We start from the raw sequence: 25,310 nt of genomic DNA, 5'->3' as shown, positions 1-25,310 counted from the left end.
TATAGCACATGCAGTCTGAACTCTGACAATGAAGAAAAGGGGTTCCTGCAAATTCAAGTCATGGTGGTTTTTTGAAACATGCAACGCTTGTGTAAAACTCCCATCAAGACCTCTGAATCCACCTAGAAACTAGGCACTAGACATGCTCACTGTCTCATTCTGCCAATAAACCCTGGCAGCAGAGAGCAGCAGCAAACACAAGTCTTCAGTCACTGTTGTAAACCTAAAGAAAAATAAAGTGCAAAGACAGGCTCTTCTTGGAGGAACAGGGAATTAGCCTGGGAGAAGGAGCCTGCTGGGTTTCCTGCAGAAATAAGTGTAGAATCAGGGAACTAAAGTGTTTCTTTTAAGTTTGGAGGAATCTAGGTTTCTTTGCTACCTAGTCAGCTTTAAGCAGTAGCAGATGTTGGGGCAGAGCTGTGGGGCTCACCTGACCTCCGGTCAGTGGCATACCAAGATAGAGAGAAATGAGGCGGCGGCAAGGTTGGCACAGAACCAATGGACCAGTGGGCACACTGGACCAGCTCTGCTACTGCATTTGCACCTTGATCTTGTAGCTGCACACACACATGGAAACGCAGCAGTGATCTGACTGGCCGGAAGTTTTCGAGCATCTTGGATGCCAAATGTTTCGGTTTTCGAATGCTGAAAACCTGCAAGTAATAGCTTCCATTTTCAAACACACCTCGGAAGTTGAACGGCTTCTCAGGTGAGTCTCAGTTTTCTCCACTGAAATTGCTGACTGCCTATTTCGCCTCGGTTGTCGAACATTTTGGAAGTCAAACGGTCTTCCGGAACAGATTATGTTTGACAAATGAGGTTCCACTGTATAATAATGAACTCCACTAAGCTTTAGTCTTATCTATTGCCCCTCCCCTTCCTCTAGTTTGCCCCCAAGGAAGAGATGGAAGCTTTTTTTTTTCTATTTCAAATTAACTGCGGTTTGTTGTGTCATTGAAATCCAGACAAACTGTGGTCAATCTTAACTATACTTTGCTGAAACAAGGCAACTTCAGGCAATACCTTATGGAGCTGGCATGTTTCCATAAATTATAGTTCAGATTAACCACAGATTAAGGTCCAGAAAATATGATGCACTTCAGTTAGTCTGAAATTAAAAGGAAAGCTTCCAGTCTCCTCCTCACGAGGAGGGCAGGGAAAGAGTGTACAAGCCCAAGGTGCACGGAGGTTTGTTTTCATGATTTAATTTTCAGCATTAGATCCAAATGCAGCCATTATTTGCCAGCCTTATACAAACCCACACTAGGATTTTCATTTTATCATGGGATAAAGTTTTCTGGTAGCCTGAGATTGATGGGCTTCATGATAGACATATCTGTTTTGCATGTTAAACACATTTAGGACTAGTTGAACAACTGGAGAGGAAGGCCTCTATTCGGTTTGACATCCAGGCAACTAATTCTGTGTAAAAACGAATGGATATAGATGGGACTACGCATCCACATTCACTTCCTGGCAGTTAAAGAGGCCTAGATGAACAGTATGGGGTGCATCTCCATTCACTGCACATCTGGAAGACAGAATCTCTGCCACTGAATTGGGGCTACTGTTAGTTTTTCAAGTTACTTATTTATCCTGAAGATTTCTTCTTAATGTAGAAAATATTTTAGTTGAGTGAGTTTATGCTGATAGAAGAAAATAAATGCAAAGAATTAAAAAAACAATTTCTTTTTAAATGTTCATTTTTTTTATTATTTCAAGACCAAGTGTGCTTTTAAATATAAACTTGCTGATAATCCCTTTCACCCATCTTTAGATTCCTAGATACATAATAACCCTCCATGAACTTCTGGCTCACACACCGCATGAGCACGTAGAAAGAAAAAGCCTTGAATTTGCTAAATCTAAGCTAGAAGAGCTTTCAAGGTGAGACTCCTTTTGTTCTACAAATATGAGGCTAAAACGGAAACTGTGGATTACAAAATCAATGCGTTATTTTCAAAAGATTGAATTATGGTATCTTTGGGCACAGCAAAAATAAACATGCAGTGTCTCCAGAGAGCTGAATTTAACTTTTAAGAGACCACTCAGAGGCCAGCATTGCATTGTGTAAGCATAGTTGCACCTAAATTATTGATAGGGGTTTATTTTATTTTATTTTATTTTATTTTATTTTATTTTAGTCTTGAGCCGAATTTAAATAGTCTGAGTCTCCCCACTTGTGATTCCCAGCAACTGACATTCAGAAGCATATTACCTCCAATGGTGGAAATAGAGCATTGCCTATGAGAATAATGCTATAATAATAAGTAATTCAAGAATAAATCCACCTAAAACACAGGAACATAACCAAACATGCCAACCTGGAAAAACAAACTAGGTGTACAGCATGCTGCAGTACAAAGGAAATTTATATTTTAAAAACCTTTGAGTGGCGCTAAAAGGACACTAGGACGCAGGTCACACTGTGGGTTAAACCACAGAGCCTAGGGCTTGCCGATCAGAAGGCCACGGTTCGAATCCCCAGGACGGGGTGAGCTCCCATTGCTCGGTCCCTGCTCCTGCCAACCTAGCAGTTCGAAAGCACGTCAAAGTGCAAGTTAGATAAACAGGTACCACTCTGGCGAGAAGGTAAATGGCGTTTCCGTGCGCAGCTCTGGTTCTCCAGAAGCAGCTGAGTCATGCTGGCCACATGACCCAGAAGCTGTACGCCGGCTCCCTCGGCTAATAAAGCGAGATGAGCACCGCAACCCCAGAGTCAGCCACGACTGGACCTAATGGTCAGGGTTCCCTTTACCTTTACCTAAAAGGACGCTAGGCAAGCTTCTTTGGAGAAAGTATTTCACATGCAGGTTCCAGTGCTAAAAAGACTTTCTAGCCATCACCTAGCTAGCCTCACATGGTGGTGGGACCTGGCAGAGAGTTGCTCATGATGAAGGTAATAAGGTATGGGAAAGCTATATGTGCTTTATGCATGCACTTCATTTCTTGAAGCTGAACATTCCCTTTTCTCTTTGCAACAGAGTGATGCATGATGAAGTAAGTGACACAGAAAACATACGGAAAAATCTGGCAATAGAAAGAATGATAGTAGAGGGTTGTGATATATTATTGGACACCAGCCAGACTTTTATACGACAAGGTAAGACCATTTTCTTTAGCATGCATTTCTACAGTATTAAGAGAGCATAGCTGAAAACCAGAGTTAATGTTGGCATCATTGGGAAAAATACGGGTGCAATATATAGCTGGCACCATAAGTGTGCGATTGTCCAGATACAATTCATGAATATTAACCCCACAGTTTTGGGCTGCTGCTGAGCCCCACCTCTATGCTGTTTTTTTTCCAGGGGTCATGAAAAACAGCAGCACAATAATAGTAAAGCACCCGTGGGAAAGTAACATACACAATAACCGGACTATCGTCTTCAGTGGACCAGAAATTATCTACAGCAACATGGAAAATAGGTCTGCCTGGCCAATAGATGTTGCAGTCCCAGATGATGCCAACATTCGGGCAAAAGCACAAGAGAAACTTGGAGTACTTGAAGCTTTGTCAAATGGTGGAGAGATTGTGAGGAATGAAAACAGCTGTCTTTTGTTTCCGTTTTTCATCTGTGCTTCAGGAACAGCTCCAAATGATACAGTCTGATAAAAAATTTTCCCTTCAGATTGTCTTTTCAGTGCCAGAGCCAGAGTAGGAGAAAAGTTATGAGAGTATTACATGATCTGGTATACTTGAAATGCCCAGGGACATGCGTGTCTTCTGGAAGACCTCTGCTGTGGCTTTTTGTGGAAGCTCAGAATTTATGGTACACAACTATGTGCAGTGCAGGTTAACATAGTCATACATGTAGGGTATCCATTATCAACTAAATATCTGGCACAAGCTCCCTTTAAGAGAAGTGCCTATGACCCAGGAGGCCAGCTCCTGGAGAGTTAACTCAGAGGTGGGGCCTGGCTGGAGAAGCTTGTTACTCTGTGCAGAATAAAGTCCGTTCTCCCATCCACTCAGTTTGTAGTGAGTCTCTGTGTAAACAGCAGAATACAATACAATGTACACCAGGCACCTTCCAGATGTTATTGGATTCCAGTTCCATCAGCTGCAGCCAGCATGGCCCAGTATCAGTTATAGGGATGGAAGGATTCCATTTAGGTTCTCTTAGTTTCTCATTTTCACCAGTCTAAAATTCAGCTCTCCACATTTATGGATTAAAAAATTCTCATGAGAATTCATGTGAACTGAATCTAATTTCACCTTGGAGGGACATAGTTTCCTTACCTCTAATACACACTTTTATCAACCTCAGTTGCCCAAGTACCACTTCTTCTGTAGCCAAAATTTCAACAGCAGGTTCTGGGGGAACCCAGAGGTTTTCAGAAGTACAAGCCAAATCCTTCCCGAACAACTTGATGGAAGGGGAACCTCAAGACAGCCCAGTGAAGCTGAACATGATGAGTAGGGATTAAACGCTGAGTGACTGTTGGATGGGGGATGGAACAAAGTATATTAGAAAGCTGGTTGGCTGGAATCCTGGACAGCAGCAGCATTTTGCCCTGCAGTGTTTTGTTGCAGGCCCAGTTTATGATCCATGAAAGTTTCCAAGAAGAAAATGAGAAATGAAGCTACTGACACCAGTAGAAAAACACCATTAGGAAAGTCTGTAGCCACTTGCTCAGCTCTGTTTTCCAGCGACCACACTGAGCAAGCGTCATATACTCAATGAAGCTTGCATTTTTTTGGTCTTGTTTTCAAAAAGAGAGCAGGCAGTGTTTATCTTAAAATTTCACACTGTTCTGATTGAAAACAATTCTCTGCTTCAGAAGTTTTGAAAGTGCCACAGATTGAAATCCTCATCTTGTGGAAGTCATATTGAAAAAGCAACACATGACAAAGAAATGGCAAATCCTTGATCTTGTTATAAATATTATTGATGGCTGGAAGAATTGCACACATCCAGAAGTTGATGCTTATGCATTTTAAGTGCTCTTTTTAGCTCTCTGAACAGATGATACAAAAACAAACAACAGAGACCTCATCTGGTTTCCTAGGAATTTAAAGTGTTCTCTCAGCTGTTAATGCCCTACTGATCAGAGGAAAACCTTTATCTGCCAATGATCTGGATTTAAAATGGCTGTGGAAGTGACAGGTGTAAGACTTGGCACTGGCACTAACAGTCAGTGTACCTGGCACTAACTCAACCCCTTTTTGATGGTCCTTTGGATCACTTATGCTGCAATTCTACACACAGGTACCAGGGAGAAAGCCTCCTTAAAATCAATGGGACTTTCTTCAGCGTACAGTGGTACCTCGGTTTACAAACTTAATCCATTCCGGAAGTCCGTTCTTAAACTGAGGTGCGCTTTCCCTAATGAAGCCTCCCGCTGCCAGTGCCCTTCCGCCATTCAGCTTCTGTTCTTAGACAGAGTTTGCAAACTGGGACACTACTTCTGGTTTTGTGGAGTTTGTAAACCAAATAGTTCGTAAACAGGGCTGTTCTTAAACTGAGGTACCACTGTATTTATCTTACTTATTTCACAAGATTTATTACTGCTTGATTGTCATAAAACCTCAAAGCAATTTACAGAAAGAATAGATAAGTATAGGTTTGTATGGTCAGTCTGAGAAATTTCTTGTTCTGCAAAATGTACAACTATATAAATTTAAATATTTCTTGTTAGACATTGCATTGCTGGTCTTATAACTTCTCACTTTCATGGCAACACACCATTTTTGAATGTATTGGTAAAATTATACTTGAAATGTCTAAGACCAGAAAGTTTTACTTTCCTTGTGTGAATTTCCTTGTATGACTAACTCCATGTTGTAAGTAGAGTGTAAAAACAAAACAAAAAGCAACCTCCATTCTAATGGAATTATTATGTTGTGTGTAAATTCTCTATGCTGTAAATTCTCTATGTAGTATACCATTCGCCTATACTTCTGTGTATTAAAATATTATCACTGAGTAACTGTTCATATCTGTGCCAAAATTGTGCAGAATCCAACATTGCATGAGTGAACTTCTGCTAATGCACTGGGACATCCCCTCCTCAACCTTCCTGCAACCCCTGAAACAGATCTTGAGGGTGTATGGAATGCTGCTAAGAGGAGGCGTGGAAGATGGAATTAGAAGTCCTTTCTGCTCGTGTGTGTGTGTGTGTGTGTGTGTAAAGTAGTTAAGCATATTTAGTTGGAAGCAAGTTTCACTGCATTCATTTGGTTTACATTTTGATTTAAAATAACTTCTAGGCACGTTAAAAAACAACACATTCACCTTTACAGAGTCTCATGTGACCTGATATCATGCTTAAAGCGTTCTTATTTGATTGAGTTAGCCTGAGTGTTTAGCCTTTGTGAGCCAGTGACCCTTGGCTTAGAAAGAAACAACATTGGCATGTAAATTTTGCATGCATAGGGGCTGATGCACATATGATGAATCCATTGGTTGTGGGTCACTTGGAGCCCTGCATTGGTAAGTGCTTTTTGCAATATCCATCATCTTTAGGCACTTACTTCCTCATATGTATGTAAAGGAATTGAGCCTTAATGCCTCAGTAATATCTGATTCTGCATTGTGTGTCTACCTAAAAATCTGTGAATTAATAAACTATAGTATAACAACATTTTTAATAGTACCTTTTTATTATTATAAAATGAAATATTGCATTCTCAAAGGCACATATTTTCAGGGCTCTGGACAATGTTATTAAAAAAATGTGGAAAAAATCACTTAACAGCTACTTTAGAAAAATCACCTGTTACAGTACTCTTTGTTCAAAACTTGTTTTGATTTCTTTCAAGCTCTCAGTCCCAATACTAGAGAAAGCTGTTTTCCCTCCTGAGTTAAGACAATTTGGATGCAAGGGGTATGAATGAACTTTCCAGTAAATACGTTTAAAAACATGCTTCTGCAGGTTCATCTGAGTTAATGGATATAGTTTAGGGTCACGGGTGGCGCTTTGGTCTAAACCACTGAGCCTCTTGGGCTTGCCGATTGGAAGGTCAGCAGTTCGAATCCCCACGACGAAGTGCACTCCCATTGCTCTGTCCCAGCTCCTGCCTATCTAGCTGTTTGAAAGCACGCCAGTGCAAGTAGATAAATAGGTACCACTGTGGCGGAAAGGTAAATTGTGTTTCCGTGCACTCTGGTTTCTGTCACTGTGTTCCGTTGCGCCGGAAGCGCTTTAGTCATGCTGGCCACATGACCCAGAAAGCTGTCTGTGGACAAACCCCGGCTCCCTTGGCCTGAAAGCGAGATGAGTGCCTCAACCCCATAGTCGCCTTTGACGGGACTTAACCGTCCACGGGTCCTTTACCTTTATATAGTTTTGGGCCTAAGATTAGATGGACCTCGGTTTAAACTTCTGCTATGGGAATTTAAGGTCTCTTCACATTTTTAAGTCCTTTGTGGGGGGTTTTAATTATTTGTTTGGAAGATCGTTATTGTACCTTTGCAATATATATATATATATATATATATATATATATATATATATATATATATATGCTTTCGTAGATTTTCACGGGTACAGGAATGCAGGTTTTGGTGTCTTCGGGTGTCTTCCCGTGTAAGAGTTGGGGTGTCTAGGCGACGTTTCGACGAGGTCTCACTCGTCATCTTCAGGCTGGTGCTTTCGGCTTCTTGTTACTGGAACAGAGCAGGATCTCAGTGTTTGAGTTCCTATAAATACTGTTGAGGGGTGTGGTGTATAGCCTCCAACGTTCTGGGCAGAGAGGAAGTTCCCAGGTTAGTGTGCCTTTTCTTCTTTTGTTCATTAATTACTTGAGGGATATCTTGAGTGATTTCTTGAGTGATATTCTGAGTACCACTTAGGAGGGTCATTAGGTGTGGATTAGTTGCTAAAGCTTTCGTGTCTTGACCTCTTGAGCTTGTGAAGAGTTTTTCTGAGAAGATGGCTGTACTGCACTTAGTTGTGCTCTGGCTTGGCTTCGTGTATAGGGGCGAGCTGTGGTTTTGTGCCCTGTGCCAGCCAGATCTGTGTAGGGATTGCAGGGGGGTGCCGCATCCGGAGGTGCCACTATGGTTTGGCTACTGGATGGTGTCTGTAATTTATCTGTGGAGAGGGTCTGGGTTTGGGTCTGGTGTGGTTGATTGGAGATGGCGTTCTGTGTGCCTCTGGTTCTGGTGTCGGTTTTTGTGGGGAGGGCTAATTTCCAGATGTCTGGCAGGCGGGACGTGTCGTCACGCTTGTTCATGTTGTGAGGGTGTTTCTCTATCTCGATGGCTTCCATGATTATTCTCTTGTGGTGATGTTCCATGTTAAAGAGCAATTTGGAATCTGCAAAATTAATTTCGTGTCCTGTTTCTTTCATGTGTTGGAAAAGAGAGGAAGTTTTTTCTTCTTTTTTTGACGGCATTCTTGTGTTCTGCGATACGTGCATTTATTCGTCTGTTTGTTTGTCCAATGTACGTGGCTGGGCAGACTTTGCAGGGTATTTCATAGACCCCTTGGTTTTCTAACTGGATTTTATCTTTGGGGTTTCTGAGGATATTGGCTATTTTTTGGTTGGTGCAAAAGGCTGTTTTGATATTGTGTTTATGGAGGATTTTGCTAATTTTATCTGTAGTGCCCTTGATATAAGGAAGGAGGGCCATGCCATTGTTTTCTTCTGTGTCTTGGTTTTTGGGGGGTGTTTCTTTTTGGATTAGCTTCGTAACCCTGTTTTGCTGGTATCCGTTGGCGATTAACACATTTGAGAGATTCTGTAACTCAGTTGTCAAGTGGTCTTTGTCAGCCAGGCGTTTGGTAGCCAAGACTCTCATCTCCAGAACCAAACGCCTGGCTGACAAAGACCACTTGACAACTGAGTTACAGAATCTCTCAAATGTGTTAATCGCCAACGGATACCAGCAAAACAGGGTTACGAAGCTAATCCAAAAAGAAACACCCCCAAAAAACCAAGACACAGAAGAAAACAATGGCATGGCCCTCCTTCCTTATATCAAGGGCACTACAGATAAAATTAGCAAAATCCTCCATAAACACAATATCAAAACAGCCTTTTGCACCAACCAAAAAATAGCCAATATCCTCAGAAACCCCAAAGATAAAATCCAGTTAGAAAACCAAGGGGTCTATGAAATACCCTGCAAAGTCTGCCCAGCCACGTACATTGGACAAACAAACAGACGAATAAATGCACGTATCGCAGAACACAAGAATGCCGTCAAAAAAGAAGAAAAAACTTCCTCTCTTTTCCAACACATGAAAGAAACAGGACACGAAATTAATTTTGCAGATTCCAAATTGCTCTTTAACATGGAACATCACCACAAGAGAATAATCATGGAAGCCATCGAGATAGAGAAACACCCTCACAACATGAACAAGCGTGACGACACGTCCCGCCTGCCAGACATCTGGAAATTAGCCCTCCCCACAAAAACCGACACCAGAACCAGAGGCACACAGAACGCCATCTCCAATCAACCACACCAGACCCAAACCCAGACCCTCTCCACAGATAAATTACAGACACCATCCAGTAGCCAAACCATAGTGGCACCTCCGGATGCGGCACCCCCCTGCAATCCCTACACAGATCTGGCTGGCACAGGGCACAAAACCACAGCTCGCCCCTATACACGAAGCCAAGCCAGAGCACAACTAAGTGCAGTACAGCCATCTTCTCAGAAAAACTCTTCACAAGCTCAAGAGGTCAAGACACGAAAGCTTTAGCAACTAATCCACACCTAATGACCCTCCTAAGTGGTACTCAGAATATCACTCAAGAAATCACTCAAGATATCCCTCAAGTAATTAATGAACAAAAGAAGAAAAGGCACACTAACCTGGGAACTTCCTCTCTGCCCAGAACGTTGGAGGCTATACACCACACCCCTCAACAGTATTTATAGGAACTCAAACACTGAGATCCTGCTCTGTTCCAGTAACAAGAAGCCGAAAGCACCAGCCTGAAGATGACGAGTGAGACCTCGTCGAAACGTCGCCTAGACACCCCAACTCTTACACGGGAAGACACCCGAAGACACCAAAACCTGCATATATATATATATATATATATATATATATATATATATATATATACACACACACATACACACATACACACACATACACTTCCAGTTGGCTTGTAAATTAAAAACAGTAATGCAAATTACACATCATGAATAAAATTATTCGGAGGGGAAGCAACCTTTTCCAGTTGGGCACCACTTCCTCCCACCATGTTTTAGAGAGACTCCCAATATTATGGAGAAGCGTTGCATAAGGCACAAGCACTGTAAGAGAAAGGATGGGATCAGAAAGTCACCCCCCCCTTGACTGGTAGGAGTGACCCAGGAGAAATCTGGGCCCCAAGTGGCAATCTGATGGTTGTATTAGCAACAGCAATCTGCTAGGCCTATACAGTGGTACCTCTGGTTACATACTTAATTCTTTAGCTAATGAAGCCTCCCACTGCTGCCGCTTCGCCACTGCGCAATTTCTGTTCTCATCCTGAAGCAAATTTCTTAACCCGAGGTACTATTTATGGGTTAGCGGAGTCTGTAACCTGAAGCGTCTGTAACCTGAAGCATATGTAACCCGAGGTACCACTGTACCTATATATCAGTGCCGTAAATAAGTAAAAAATTGTTCTGGTACAATGTGGAGACTGTTTGGTGGCTGTTATTGTCCATTTGAACTAAAATAACACATCTTGGGCACATATTTTCAGGGTTCTGGACAATGGAAGTAAGGTTTCTCATCCCACTGTTGTTGTTTTTTTCCCTGTGTCTCAATATTGCAATATAATTGCTGCTGTCATGCAGGCTAAGCTGCCTTTCAGCTATTACAGTGGCTGATGTTTCATCAAATGGCTCCTTTAAAATGGAAAACCTTTTAAGACCCAACCTGAAAAGCAGCAGTCCTCGATCAGCGGTTCTCAACAGAATGATGCTGCAGTGGTCCTACCCCACCACAAGCCTTTTCAGCTTTTCAGAATGTACCTGTTTTGACAGAATGGCTGCCTCCATGACAAACCTACTTATCCCATTATATAATCAAACTGTCACTCTTCTTTGTATTTTATCCCTCTACTTGAAGACATTATGGTTAAATTATTTTTATTCCAATAGCTATAGCAAAAAAGAATCTGTTCAGGCCCCAGTCCTACCATTAAGCAAATGTGGGAATGCAGGGAGCAGCATCTGTGTCTCCTGCACCCCCTAAAACTCATCTGTGTCTCCTGCACCCCCTAAAACTAGCTTGCTGGCCTCAGGTGTGGCATAGAAAGCTGCTCCGTCACCAGTATTGAAGTAAGATTTAAATGCCACTTCTTTGCATAAAAATGGGGAGAATAACTTGGATGCCAAAAGATCTGTGTTGCATATTTACTAGGAACTATACCACACTCCATCCTGCTTGATTGTTTTTAAAAAATTTCATTGCATTATGAAAGCAGAATTAAAAATATATATAATATAATCCAGACTGCCCTGTGTGAGAGCTGAAAATGATTCCACTTAAAGTGAATGGATTTTCCCTTTGGTTTCCTGCTTCAGCTTTTCTTGCCAGAGGCTCTCATGCCCTTCAGGAGCAGCTTTTTAGGAGGTGCAAGATGTAAAGTGGGAAAAGTTCTGATACATGCAAATATTATTAATATTATGGTATATCCTACCTTTTCTTTGGTATATGGTATATGGTATTATGGTATATCCTACCTTTTCTCTGACTCAAGGTGGCTTTCAGCTAAACAACTGAAAACTTATATTTAAAAAAGCAATGATTTAAAACAATTAAACATTACTATGTACCCGTATCTGCCATAGGAACGCGGGTGGCGCTGTGGGTTAAACCACAGAGCCTAGGACTTGCCGATCAGAAGGTCGGCAGTTCGAATCCCTGCGACGGGGTGAGCTCCCGTTGCTCGGTCCCTGCTCCTGCCAACCTAGCAGTTCGAAAGCACGTCAAAGTGCAAGTAGATAAATAGGTACCGCTCCGGCGGGAAGGTAAACGGCATTTCCGTGCACTGCTCTGGTTCACCAGAAGCGGCTTAGTCATGCTGGCCACATGACTGGGAAGCTGTACGCCGGCTCCTTTGGCCAATAAAGCGAGATGAGTGCTGTAACCCCAGAGTCGGTCACATCTGGACCTAATGGTCAGGGGGTCCCTTTACCTTTTATGTATCTGCCAGCAAATTTGTTGATGCTACTGTGCCAAACATTGCCAAGCTCCTGATGCACCTTTGCTTGCAGGCTGGAAAGGAAGGGAAAGCAATTGTAAATTCTCAGCACACACTTTTCAGATTTCTGTTTAATGTGGTTTGCTTGTATTGTTTTCCGGTTCTGTGCAAATCTGAGGGATCAAAATAAAGGAAAAAATCATTTGTTCAGGAGTGCACCAGAAATAGTTAAGATCACAGCATTAAAGCATTGAGGAAGTAGTGAACACAGAAAGGAGAGCAGCAAATAGTCTGCAACCATCAGTGGAGCAGTTTGGACTGCAATTTTCCCCAATTTATCAGATGATCCCTGTTATTGGGTAAATCCAAATCTACAGGGGAAAAGCATAAAGACTGGTGTTGTCTGAGGGTAATGTCATATGGACTACACAAATAAAAAGGAGAAGGTTAACAGCAGCAAACACACAGTAACCTCTGATGAGGACAAGTCCACAGAATGAGATAAAAAAAATAAATCCATTTACAAGACTTGTTGAAAAACAGACTTCAGTAGGCATCAAAAACAAAAAACAAACAGTAGAGACGGCATCTGTCTGACATGTAATGGGAGGAACTTCCATTATCAATGTTTTGTCATTATTTTATCTTATTATTTTATTATTATTTTAATGTTTCTGTTCTTCTGGAAAAGTTTTAGAGATGTATAAAACAAACTTTTAGTAATCAGTCCCACCGGTGGTTGCTTTAAGATCAGTGGTTGGAATTACGTTACTTTGTTATCCTGAGAGAAAATAAGTAATTTTGAATAGCAAAGGCAAATTGAGTTTTGCTATTGCCCAGAGAGTCTAGTTATTGGGTGATTAAGAAATATGAATGAAGTAATTTTTTTAAATTGTTTGCTGAATTGTGTCTTACAGTTGATATTCTTTTTGTGTAATTGAAATGCTGTAGCCCTCTACAGTTAGGTTGCTTAACTTCCGTTGACTTCAGTCCTGTGCATTGGCCTTAAACAGCCTATGCACAGGATTACAGTCAAACATTTTCCTGCAGGGTAACCCATTATAGTGTTTGTTGCACTACAAGTCCTATCATGCCTCACTCCTGGCCATGCTGCCTGGACAAAGATGGGAGCTGGCCACAACATCTAGAAAACACCACACTGGCTACTCCTACTTTAGTGAAACCAGTGTAATTAGGATGGTCATCTCTACTTGCCCCACATGGTGTGCTAAGAGAGATATACATAATATCAAATAGACAATGAGGTATAGAATATGAAGGATTCCACTTATTAATCTTATATTTACAATGTACCATTTGCTTTTGTAATCACTAGGTACTCTTATTCAAGTACCTTCCGTTGAGAGGGGGAAACTTAGTAAAGTTCGCCTGGGATCATTGTCTTTGAAAAAAGAAGGAGAAAGACAATGTTTTTTATTTACAAAACACTTTTTAATTTGTACAAGGAGCTCTGGAGGAAAGCTGCATCTACTTAAGGTACAGTGTTTTCATAGCTACGTCATTTACATTTAGCATGGTGGAATGTAGAGCATAAAGTTCCTAATTCTGGTGTTTCTCACTACATGTTACATTTCATTACTGCATGGTAGTTTAATTTAGGACATGAAGGATTTTATGTATTTCAGTAAATTGAGCCACTGAGGCAATGCACAAGAATTGCCTGGAAACGGTATCTCAGTATGGGAAAACTTATAATTTGAACAGAGTGTTAGCTTTTCTAAACTAATTGTACTTGAAATTGAAATCTGGTCACGGAAATGTTACAGGATTTTATTGCAAGGGACACACCATCCATTGCACGCCTTCATCAGCCAGCTGGTTGCATGGCTTAACGTGGCTCAAGGTTGGACTGGCCCTCTATATATATAATGCCGTTTCCAATGATATAGCCTTCCAGTATAACTTTACAGTGAAATATTTTCTTGAATTATTCCCCTACATGCATTGAAACTGTAATGTATTCAAATCTGAAAAAAATAGGTCTGCATTAATCTGTTTTTCTGTTTGGGATTCGGATACCTTATTTATTATATTCACATATTTCTCCCATGGAGTTGCTAGGCTGGTATGAATGAGTGTGCCATGCCATTAATCCTATCAGTAAAATTGATTTTATTTGCTGTTGGTTAATACACTGCAGAATTATTTTAATTGGAAAAAGGAACACATGCAGCTTAAATTTATCTTCGTTTTTTTTGGAATTAATAATGTTCTTGATTTTTGCAAGTGTGTTCAGCTATTGGAACAATCCTTTCTTGGATACTGTGTAACATTAAATTGCATAATTTTGCATAATTTTAAGTGGGGGAGAGAGGATAAAATAGATTCCTGAAAAAGGTATTATTTATATCCCTAGGCAGGAGGTGTTCTCTCGTTAATAGAATGCACACTAATTGAGGAGGCTGATACGAATGATGATGACTGTAAGTTATATCAAACTGTTTAATATAATTATAATGTTTACACAAACATTAGTGTATTTTTCTGTACAATATATAATGAATACAGTCCCCAGATAATGTGTCTGTCGCAGCTCCCAAGAAAACACAGGATTGAAATCTACATACCACAAGCCTTTCCTGCCTCCCATAAATTGGTCAACCTCTACTGCTGCTTCCACCAAAACCACTTCCCTCAGTCCACCAGAGGAAGGCAGACTGGGATGATCATAACTGTGCTATACTCAGCAGCTGTTTGGCAAGCTGAGAGGGGTTGCCAGTGCCAATTGACACTGGAGAATAGGAAGGTGTGCAGCAGTATTATTATTATTATTATTATTATTATTATTATTATTATTATTATTATTATTATTCCCTGCCCATCTGGCTGTGTTTCCACAGCAATAGTATCTCCTCTCTCCAGCTGCTTGGTGCAGGGAAGAAGGGAGGACTGCTACCCAGTGCCAATCACCTAAAGAATGAAGGGGGGGGAGCACACAAGGGATCACTGAGATTGTATTGCACATCTCTCTGCATGTATGTGGGTTCACTGTGGTGTGTGTTCAGAGAGAGAGAGAGAGAGAGAGAGAAAGAGAGAGATGTGTATGTCTGAGTGGGACCCAGTACTTACCACTAAATGCTGCCCTTGGGGCTAAAAAAGGTTGTCCAGCCCTGCAATAAAAGGAACGGGAGTGTGCCTAGTTGTTTCATATGAATAGATGATTTTTAGCTGGGAAGTTGGATCAGTGGAAAGTTGGGCAGACCGGGGATGGGGGGTCATTGCATCATATCTGATTTGGACCACAATCCAGCGATCAACAGGAACTAAGACTGCAGTCTCAACACCTTCAAGTTGGCCCCATTTAACTCTTTTTTTAAAATAAATAATTTTTATTAATTTTCCAACATACATTTATGATATCCAATCTAAATTTATCACATATTTTCTCTTTTGAACTTCCTTCAGCCTCTCTAACAATCATCCATTATTCAATTCTTCAGTTACACATTTCCTAATTTTTATATTGCAATTTACATACCTTCACCCTCTTATTTTCTTCAACACAATATTCCTCAATCATTTACAGAGCTTCTTGAAATCCCACTAGCGTTATTTGCTCATCACATATACATTTCAAATAATCTGAAAATTTTCCCCAATCTTTGATGAACTTTTGGTCTCGTAGATATCTGATCTTCCCCGTTAGTTTATCTAGTTCTGCATAGTCCATCAGTTTCATTCTCCATTCTTCTAACGTCGGTAGTTGTTCCTGTTTCCATTTTTGGGCCAGTAATATTCTCGCTGCAGTTACTGCGTATTGGAAAAGTTTACCGTCCTTTCTATTTATCTCATTTCCTACTATTCCTAAAAGAAAAGCCTCTGGTTTCTTAACAAATGTATATTTCAACATCTTTTTCAATTCGTTATATATCAATTCCCAGAAACCCTTCACCTTCTTGCAATCCCACCACATATGGTAAAATGTTCCCTCTTTTTCTTTACATTTCCAACACTTATTACATGTTTTATACATTTTTGCCAATTTTACGGGTGTAATATACCATCTATAAACCATTTTCATAACATTTTCCTTTAACACAGTGCATGCCGTAAATTTTATATTTTCATTCCACAATTTTATCCAATCATTGAACTGTATATTATGACCCAAATCTCTGGCCCAGAAGTTGGCCCCATTGAACTCAGTGGGATTTAAACTCTAAGTAGGCATGTATAATGTAAAAGTTATAAAGGAATTGTGCTCTCAGTTACAAAACAAGAAACCATATGAGGTTTTGGTGGCTTCTTGAATCGAGAGCAAACTGCTTGGTCCCTGGGGCACAAACTGGGGCTCTAAGCTTTCCATTGCTGTAGGTTTTCCCAGTCATTTGAGTGGAAGGTAGAATTCTCTATGTGTAGTGGGGATGCATCCATGAAACTTTGTTAAACAAAATTGGGGTATATTTGCATGGAGTTCTGTGCCCGTGTTAGATCCCTATAGAACTTCATATTGAGGGACATGTGGACCAGAATTCGAAGCTCTAGTTTCATAAGCTGAAGAACATTTTAAACTTATTTTTCTCAATCAGCAGCTTCCCATGCTACATGGCAAGCCCTTTCTGAAATCATAAACATCATAAACAGTTTGTGGTATTCCCTGGGAATCCAGTGTTCAAAGTAGAAAAAGTAACTGTGCTAATGAATAGCCCTGGCAGGGGCCTAAATCACTCTTTGGAGTCTTGCCACACTGTACATAAACAGATGCTGCTTGCAGAACAAAATTGATCTGCGTTGTGCCTTGAGGTTTTTATGCACCTCAGATTTCCATCTGTAATTGCTTTGTTCTTTGCTCCCTTTGTGAAGCGAAAGGTTCTGGGCAAGTATTTGGACATCTTGACTTCAAGATTGTGGTTGAACCAGCAGATGCACCTCCTTTTACCATTGTCCTGTTAGCCCCTTCACGGCAGGAAAAAGCAGCCTGGACAAGTGACATTAGTCAGGTAATTTCACTTTCTTGGGGATTACATGTTTTACTCAGCATGCAATAATAATTTCATGGCTTGATATGCAGGAAATATAATATTTTGGTATCAGTAACAAAATAGTGCGATCAGTAACAAAATGGTAACTTGCCCATGTTGAACTGGTGCTAGTTCAACAGATAGATAGATAGATAGATAGATAGATAGATAGATAGACAGACAGACAGACAGACAGACTTTGATAGTGAAGGAGGAAGAAACAGTTAAGAAGAGAGAGAATGCAAGATTAGGCTACACCAACTGCACAAAATATGTGTGCCTCTTCAAAGGGGTGGATGATTTTGGGTTAGGAATGCCATGAAGTGGAGTACGAACCCTTTTTCAAATGAGGGGCAGACCATGCCCCCTTCTCACATGAATACCAGCATCCGACTTCATGAAAAAATGCTAATTGCAAACACAATCAATTACATTTAAAGTAACTCCTGTAAGGTTGCAAGCCTCATACTAGTTACTTGAGAACAGTTCAGTTGTGATCTGTAAGCTGCTTGTGAAGCAAGCCAAAAGCAAACAAAGGGACATTCATTTCCCCTCTGCTTTGGTAATATGATTGGTGCTGCAACCTTTAATCTATTTAACTGGTACATTAATCAACTAAAGCTTTAATCACAGATTAGAACTTGCCTCTGATTAATTGGTGGGACTGAAACTAAAAAGCAAAGTTCCTTCAGGATATCCAGATATACTGGTTTTCTCCTCCTCCTCCTCCTCCTCCTCTTTGTACCGAAATTGATGAGAATTAAACTTACTGATGGCTTTCTCCCACCTCCATGTTTATCATATTAACAAATATTTGGATTGGATTTGAGTCATGAATTTGCCCTTGAAATAATTTTTTAAAAGCTCAATATTCATAAAAGAGCAGAAAACGTATAAATCCCCCCACCTGAAGCAATGTCCTGGAGCAAATACTTCACCTTTCTATTACTAAAGAATAAAAAAATCATTGCTGGTTGCCATCACATTACAGATATTTGGAAATACAGAATATGTTGAAGAGTATGGCATCTGTAACAGAATGTAGGTATTAACAAAGCAGCAGTAGAATTATTTACCTTGCTGAACTCAGCAAATAGCAGGAGAATAACCAATGATCATGGCATCTCTAAAGTGCAAGGAAAAGGAACTAGTAAAGGCACACAGTTGTAATTACGGGATTTAGAATGGTAAATGGAGTTCACTGTTATGCCCACTATAAACCTGACCCAGCGCAATCAGTCTGCTCAGTCTTCATGCCTGGCTCATAATAAGCTTTACTCAGCACCAGACCTTCTTGGAGAGTCTCCAACACCAGAGTACCCCTTAACATTAAGATCGTGACAGGGAGGGAATAGCATTATGGAGGTTGTTAAAGTGTTTATTCAAAAGACATCCATTGCCAGGTACTCTGGGAAGTCTAGTTTTCTGTTCCTTCTGGCTCAACAGATAGAGCTTTTCATTTACTGTGACTATAACAGTTGAGATTTACAAGAATTTTTTTTAAAAAAATCACCACCATATATTTCCACTCCCCTTTGTCATTATCTTATGCAGTGTGTTGACAACATACGGTGCAACGGTTTAATGACCATAGTATTTGAAGAAAACTCCAAAGTCACTGTGCCACATATGATCAAGTAAGTTTGCTGATTTCGACATGCAGCCATACTGTGGGACTTGTTGCATTATCCCTCAAATGCAAAATTGAAACCTTGCTGTTTTGCTTCACTGCACTATTAACCCCATGCTTCACAGGGAAATGCTGCATTATTTGTGAGCCTACTTCGTTTGCTTTTTAAGATTTAGAAAACTATTAGTCTGAATAGTAATATACTAGTTTTTGTTCTTGAAATCATTGTTATAATTTTACATTTAATGGGTGTGCTACTTTATATGTGTTTGTTTTAAGATTTTCTTTAGACTCTGGTGTTACCCTAGCAGACATAACCAACCTTAGACTGTGGGCAGTATCCAGTGAAGTAGATCCATTAGCTGCTTGCACAGTGGAACTTCCCCTCCCTCCCCTCTCCTTGCATTCCCCCTGTGCCCTCCAGAGGGTTGAGGGGAACCCTAGAACAGATTTAGGGGGACACTTATGGAGAGGAGGAAAAGGGAAACTTCTGTTGCATAACTAAAAGTCCTTGCACTAGGGTGATACAGTTTGGTTCTCAAACTTAATCCGCTCCGGAAGTCTGTTCCAAAACCAAAGCATTCCAAAACCAATGCACACTTTCCCATAGAAAGTACAGTGGTACCTTGGTTTAAGAACAGCTTAGTTTATGAACAACTTGGATTAAGAATGCTGCAAACCTGGAAGTAGGTGTTTTGGTTTGTGAACTTTGCCCTGGAATAAGAACATGTTTCACTTCCTGTTGAGTGTGTTCCATTTGTAAATTAAGTCCCTCGCTGCTATGTGAAAGCATGCCTTGGTTTAAGAACGCTTTGGTTTAAGAATGGCCTTCCGGAATGGATTTAGTTCATAAACCAAGGTGCCACTGTAATGCAAAATGGATTAAGCCGTTCCAGACTTTTAAAAACAATCCCTAAAACAGCAATTTAACATGAGTTTTACTATCTAACGAGACCATTGATCCATAAAATGAAAGCAATAAACTGCAGTCACACAATCAATCAATCAATCAATCAATCAATCAGTAGCTGAGCTGAGTTCCACACAGTCACAAAAACAAAACAAAAAGAGCCGCAGAAACAAAAAAGCAAAATAAATAGAAACAGGCAGATCTCAGCGTAGCATTCAAAACGGAAGTGTGGCACTCAAATTGGAAGCATAACACTCAAAATGGAGCACGTTCGGCTTCCAAAAAAAGTTCGCAAACCGGAACACTTACTTCTGGGTTTGCAATGTTTGGGTTCCAAGTTGTTTGAGTACCAAGGCGTTTGAGAACCAAGGTACCACTGTGCTCCCCTATGCAGCAAGATCCCTTTCACTGCAAGCCTCTCCACTGCCCCATGTAGAGCTGCAATGCTGCTGAAAGGCCATGTATGGTGTAGTGGAGGCTGGGAAGTGACAAGCACATTTAATCCTGATTATAAAACCCACTTTGAGTACAGTAATACAAATTAAAAATGAAATACAAAAGCCCCAAGGATTTTGGGATACATCCTACTGCATTCTGCTAGAATAATCATTGGGGCTTTCCCACACACCCCACATTTAACTTTTGGTTGCATAGGTATGAGTTGCATAAGGGTATAGAAAAGACTGTCTTTTATATTTTAAAAAATGACAGCATCTTTAAAACAAAAAACCCTGAGTACGACTTACAAAATGATGTTTAATAATAGTCTTTAAATAATTATATTATGTAGATCTGATGCACGTCTTCACAAAGATGACATTGACATCTGCTTCAGCAAAACACTAAACTCCTGCAAAGTGCCCCAGATTCGTTATGCAAGCGTTGAACGCCTTTTGGAGAGATTAACAGACTTGCGATTTCTCAGTATTGATTTCCTTAATACTTTCCTACATACTTATCGCATATTTACTACTGCAGCAGTTGTCTTGGAGAAACTGTCGGATATTTACAAAAGGCCTTTCACCTCAATCCCTGTTAGGTGAGTTCCTTTCTACTCATTATGTTCTCGTGAGATCTCCCGTCATAATAAACCCTGCAAAATGCATTGGATAACAATTTTACATATGTTTGTTTTTACGCTTACATACTGCTTACTCTTTCGGCCATGGGAGAAGGAATAAAATCCAGCTGGGCTCAAACATCCATCCTGGACTTTGTAATGCCAGTCATGTCATACCTACTGGTATGGTAGATGTTCTGTTTTGGAATTTGTCTCTTTTATTTTCCAATATGCGCATAACCATATTTCAATATTATGCTTGCAGCTTACACACATTTATTTACTTAATTTGTATATTGCTTTTCATCTAAAGATCTCAGGGCAGTTCACAGCATAAAAATAAAAGCACAGAATACATAATAGAAACAAGAACAAAACAAACCCATAACCCACTCTCCCAACAATTCACACGAGCCATTTCAGCTTTACGCGGTCGAACTCCAGCCAGTTGAAATCACACTAATTAAATGCTCCCTCCAAATCTCCTTGCTCAAATTCCAACTCTCCACAAAGTTTGATGCAAGGGCTCCTGGGTTTCCACTTGCAAAGGCTCATGGGATTGCTAGACATTGTTTTCGTGCCATTTTTGCTGTTCTCTTGCTCTTTTAGGGCCATTTCTGCCCTTTTTGTGCCATTTCCAGGTTTGTGGCGATGTGCACGTGCTCTAAATATGCGTAAATGGGGAGTTGCCTGTACATGCCAAAATACAAATGACCTGTGTTCCTTTATGAGTAGCTTTTAGCATGCACTGTTCAAAATCCGTTCTGGCCTTTCCTTTCTCTCCTAGATCTTTGGAATTGTTTTTTGCTACTAACCAAAACAACAGAGGAGAACACCTGGCTGATGCAAAATCACCACACCTTTGCCGCAAATTCTCTTCCCCTCCACCTCTATCACTCTCTAGGACTTCCTCGCCTGTCAGAACCAGAAAATTGTCACTAAGTTCTCCACTAAATTCTAGGATAGGGGCTTTAGATCTGTCTACGACCTCTCTTGCCAGTAGTCCTACCTCAACATACAGCCCTGCCACTTCACCACCACCCACGCTATCTAAAGTACCATTGGACCTTAGCAAAGGCCCTTCATCTCCAGAACAAAGTCCTGGATTTGCAGATGAAAACTCAGAGAATCCACGTATTGAGCTTTGCAACAAACTAAGGAGAAGCATCCGAAGAGGTATTATACATACAATATATTGTGTAATTAAAGGTTGCTATTTTGCAAAGAAATGTGGGTGTGCTGGTACAAGGGAGGTGGGCATGCTTATGTTTTGAGCATCACCCACTGCTCAAGTGCACAACTTGAAATCCTCTTACCTTTATGTGCACAAATGGGAAAGGAGCAGTGGAGGAATAAATTGGCAAATGCTGCTGCTTCTTTACTGGGAGCCAGTGTGGTGTAGTAGTTAAGAGCAGTAGTCTTGTAATCTGGTGAACCAGGTTCGTGTCTCCGCTCCTCCACATGCAGCTGCTGGGTGACCTTGGGCTAGTCACACTTCTTTGAAGTCTCTCAGCCTCACTCACCTCACAGAGTGTTGTGTTGTGGAGGAGGAAGGGAAAGGAGAATGTTAGTCACTTTGTGACACTTCTTTGGGTAGTGATAAAGCGGGATATCAAATCCAAACTCTTCTTCTTCTTCTCCTTCTCCTTTAAAAGACCAATGCAAGAAATGTAGAAAGAGGATTTTCTAGAGCTGTAAGATGCAACCCCCCCCCCCAATTTGTGTAGATCCCTTGAGCAATTATTTCAACAAATCATGGCTGGAATTTCTGGTCCTGTTCTAGGGTAGCTATAGGGCTCCTTCACCTTTCATATCTGCATAGAAGAAAGAATTCCAGGAGGTGTAGCTTACATGACAAGCTGCACCTGCAATTCCCTCTTCGGTGCAACTTTCAGAAAAAAATCTATTCACAAATAAAATGAAAATTAGCACTAAACTTGTGCAATATTCTGCTTTATTTCTGGAAGTCATTTTTATATTGTGTGAAAACACAGATATAATGCGGAAATCAACAGTTTGGGAAAAGTTGGGAAGACGGAATAAAACGCCACATGAATGCAACCTTGGATGACTTTAAAAAGGGATTTGGCAAATACATGGAGCTTCAGACTTACCCATGTCTATGAGTCGTGGTGGCTGTCTCCAGGATACCAGTTGCTGGGAAAGAACAGTAGGAAAGGGCTATTGGCCTCACATCCCACTTGCAACCTGTTTCCCAGAGGCATTTGGGGAACAAGGTGCTGAATTGATGGGCCTTGGGGACCTTCGCACATCTCTGTGAGCTGTGATAAATGTCCTGGAATTGGACAAAGAGCAGAGAAACATATTGATGCTTTTATGTAATTTGTTTATCTGTTCTACGAAAGCTTCTCCTGGTTAAACATGCAAATTCTATCCTGGAAACTGGTCTCATGAAAATTTCTCTCAGCCTCAGTTTTATTTTCGTTTTTTACTTACATGAGTTGTATTCTTCTCTCCCCCCCCCCCCCAAGCATAGCCCCTTTTTATTTCTTTGGAGAAACCTGACAAGAATTACTGTAAAACTGAAGAAAGCATAATTCCCTTGAAAAGGATATTTTTTTTTTAAAAAAAAAAAGCTCCTTGGTGAGACACTTAATACAGACTTCATCAAAGGATTTGTCACTATAGAAAGTAATATATTGTTTAACAAGAGATCTTTTAGATTGACATTAGTTATAATGTCAGTGGTAATTAGCCGATCATTAATTAAATAAGCTTAAGGAATGGTGTCAGAAATAATACTTCTAGCAAATAAGAAGTTAAGCAAGTTTAGATCTCATTTGCAGATAAAAAATGCCTAGGAGATTTTCAGCAAAAGTTAGTATCTGTTATTATGCATAACAGTTACAGCTGGCTTTTTCTACTAGTCTCTGTTCATTTGTTAGGTACAGTGGTACCTCGGGTTACAGACGCTTCAGGTTACAGACGCTTCAGGTTACAGACTCCGCTAACCCAGAAATAGTACCTCGGGTTAAGAACTTTGCTTCAGGATGAGAACAGAAATTGTGGCGCGGCGGCAGCGGGAGGGCCCATTAGCTAAAGTGGTACCTCAGGTTAAGAACAGTTTCAGGTTAAGAACGGACCTCCAGAACGAATTAAGTTTTTAACCCGAGGTACCACTTTATTGAAATGCAGACTGTACCCTATGTAATAAATTCTACTGTGTTAGCTAATAACTATGTATAGCCTGAGATAAAACCGTAGTTCAGTTCTCTGTTGACATAATTATTTAGTTCTACAGCAGAATCCCAGTTATATAATCTCAGCAGTGTCAATGAGCATTATGCAGAATGGAAAAGCAAAATAATACTTAATAATAATAATAATAATTAAAATGACGTAAGTTATTCCTGATGCCTAGGCTAGTGACTTTTTGCCTGAATATGTATCAAGAATAAGGCACATGGAAAGTTAACTGTGTAAATGAAAAGCACCAAAATCAAACAGAATTATGCAAAACAGAGACGTGCAAGTACAATGAATTTCCATGATTTATTCTGCTGATTTTTATTTTCTTGGTTGACAGGCAGAATATGTGCAGCCTTAATCTTTGTTAAGGTGTGTCCCCTGAGGCAGAAGCATCAGATACAGTGAGGATTTTGATAACACAAGTGAGAGAAGCTCTCAGGTGGAATTAAGAGTTTGATACAGTAGAGAAGTACATTGGATAACTCTATCCTTCATAATTAAATTCAACCCTCACCAACAAAGGAAACTAGGAAAGTGAATACATGTAAAAATAATTAAATATAATCTGCCTAGTTTTTAGGTGAATAACTTTGATTTTTGTATGAAAAAAATGAAGCCTTGAGTAAGAAAAGACCTTTGAAGCAGAGGTATCAAATCCTATGAGGATTTTGGTAACAAAAGTGAGAAAACTCAGTAGTAGCATTAGGGTAATACACTGGGAGATTATGTTTTGCATGTAGTTTGACAAATTATGCTTCAGATTTAAACTCTCTGTTTACCAACAAAGGGAGCAAAGGCAACAGGAAAACATAACAGTTGAGAATACTTTTCAGTCCAGCATTTGAACAGGTCTGATACAGCAAATACCTGTGAGGACAACATTGAACTGAGGGCAGTCTTGCAGATAAGAACAACCCGAAATGATGTTGACAATTTTATTTTAAATAATGGCATGTGGTACCTAATAGATGAAATAAATTTGTCACCACTGCTAGAACTGTATGGAATTCTTACCACAACACAGAGAGTGGTCATTCACTCTCTTTCATCTCAGTTCTTTTTGAATCCATAAACTCTGCAGTGCTGTTTGTTTTAGATTCTGGTGAATCTTATAGTTGAATTGTTTGTTTCCTGTCTTTAACCACTAGACATTGGTCTGAGTAGATGCAAAATCATGAAACAGCTATCTTCATTATTGATAGTACAGCCTATTTTGTTTTAAATTGGTGTCCTTTATTCCCTTATTTATAAGCTTTATAGTTACTTGTGTCATTGGTTTCTGTCAGTGTAAAGTACCCTGATATTTTATCAATATTATTAAATTTATGTGAGCAGGTGTTGCACTTGCATAAACTTATTTCCCGAATTTCCTAAAGGGTTGTCTCAGAATATGTTACATGAGCAGC

At 40.2% G+C, this 25,310-nt stretch overlaps 1 protein-coding gene across 5 annotated transcripts in view; it reads left to right on the top strand.

Moving 5' to 3' along the window:
• The window catches only part of RASGRF2 (Ras protein specific guanine nucleotide releasing factor 2), a 93,950-nt gene that overhangs the window by 36,743 nt on the left and 31,897 nt on the right, over positions 1-25,310 (top strand). For all 5 annotated transcript variants that reach the window (XR_014517056.1, XM_083465185.1, XM_083465183.1 and 2 more), the window contains exons 8-15: positions 1,778-1,887; positions 2,985-3,103; positions 13,449-13,609; positions 14,490-14,556; positions 16,937-17,073; positions 18,649-18,731; positions 20,425-20,673; positions 21,482-21,870. Coding sequence is in view for 4 of the 5 variants with exons in the window: in XM_083465185.1 (XP_083321311.1) it covers positions 1,778-1,887; positions 2,985-3,103; positions 13,449-13,609; positions 14,490-14,556; positions 16,937-17,073; positions 18,649-18,731; positions 20,425-20,673; positions 21,482-21,870 (1,315 nt within the window). In the remaining variant the exon portion in view is untranslated. The remainder of the gene's footprint in view (positions 1-1,777; positions 1,888-2,984; positions 3,104-13,448; positions 13,610-14,489; positions 14,557-16,936; positions 17,074-18,648; positions 18,732-20,424; positions 20,674-21,481; positions 21,871-25,310) is intronic.

This window comes from Podarcis liolepis, assembly GCF_965112155.1.
Source record: "Podarcis liolepis genome assembly, chromosome: 11".
In the NCBI taxonomy this organism is placed as follows: domain Eukaryota; kingdom Metazoa; phylum Chordata; class Lepidosauria; order Squamata; family Lacertidae; genus Podarcis; species Podarcis liolepis.
The sequence above is the reverse complement of the archived record's forward strand: the minus strand, read 5'-3'. Positions and strand labels throughout refer to the sequence as shown.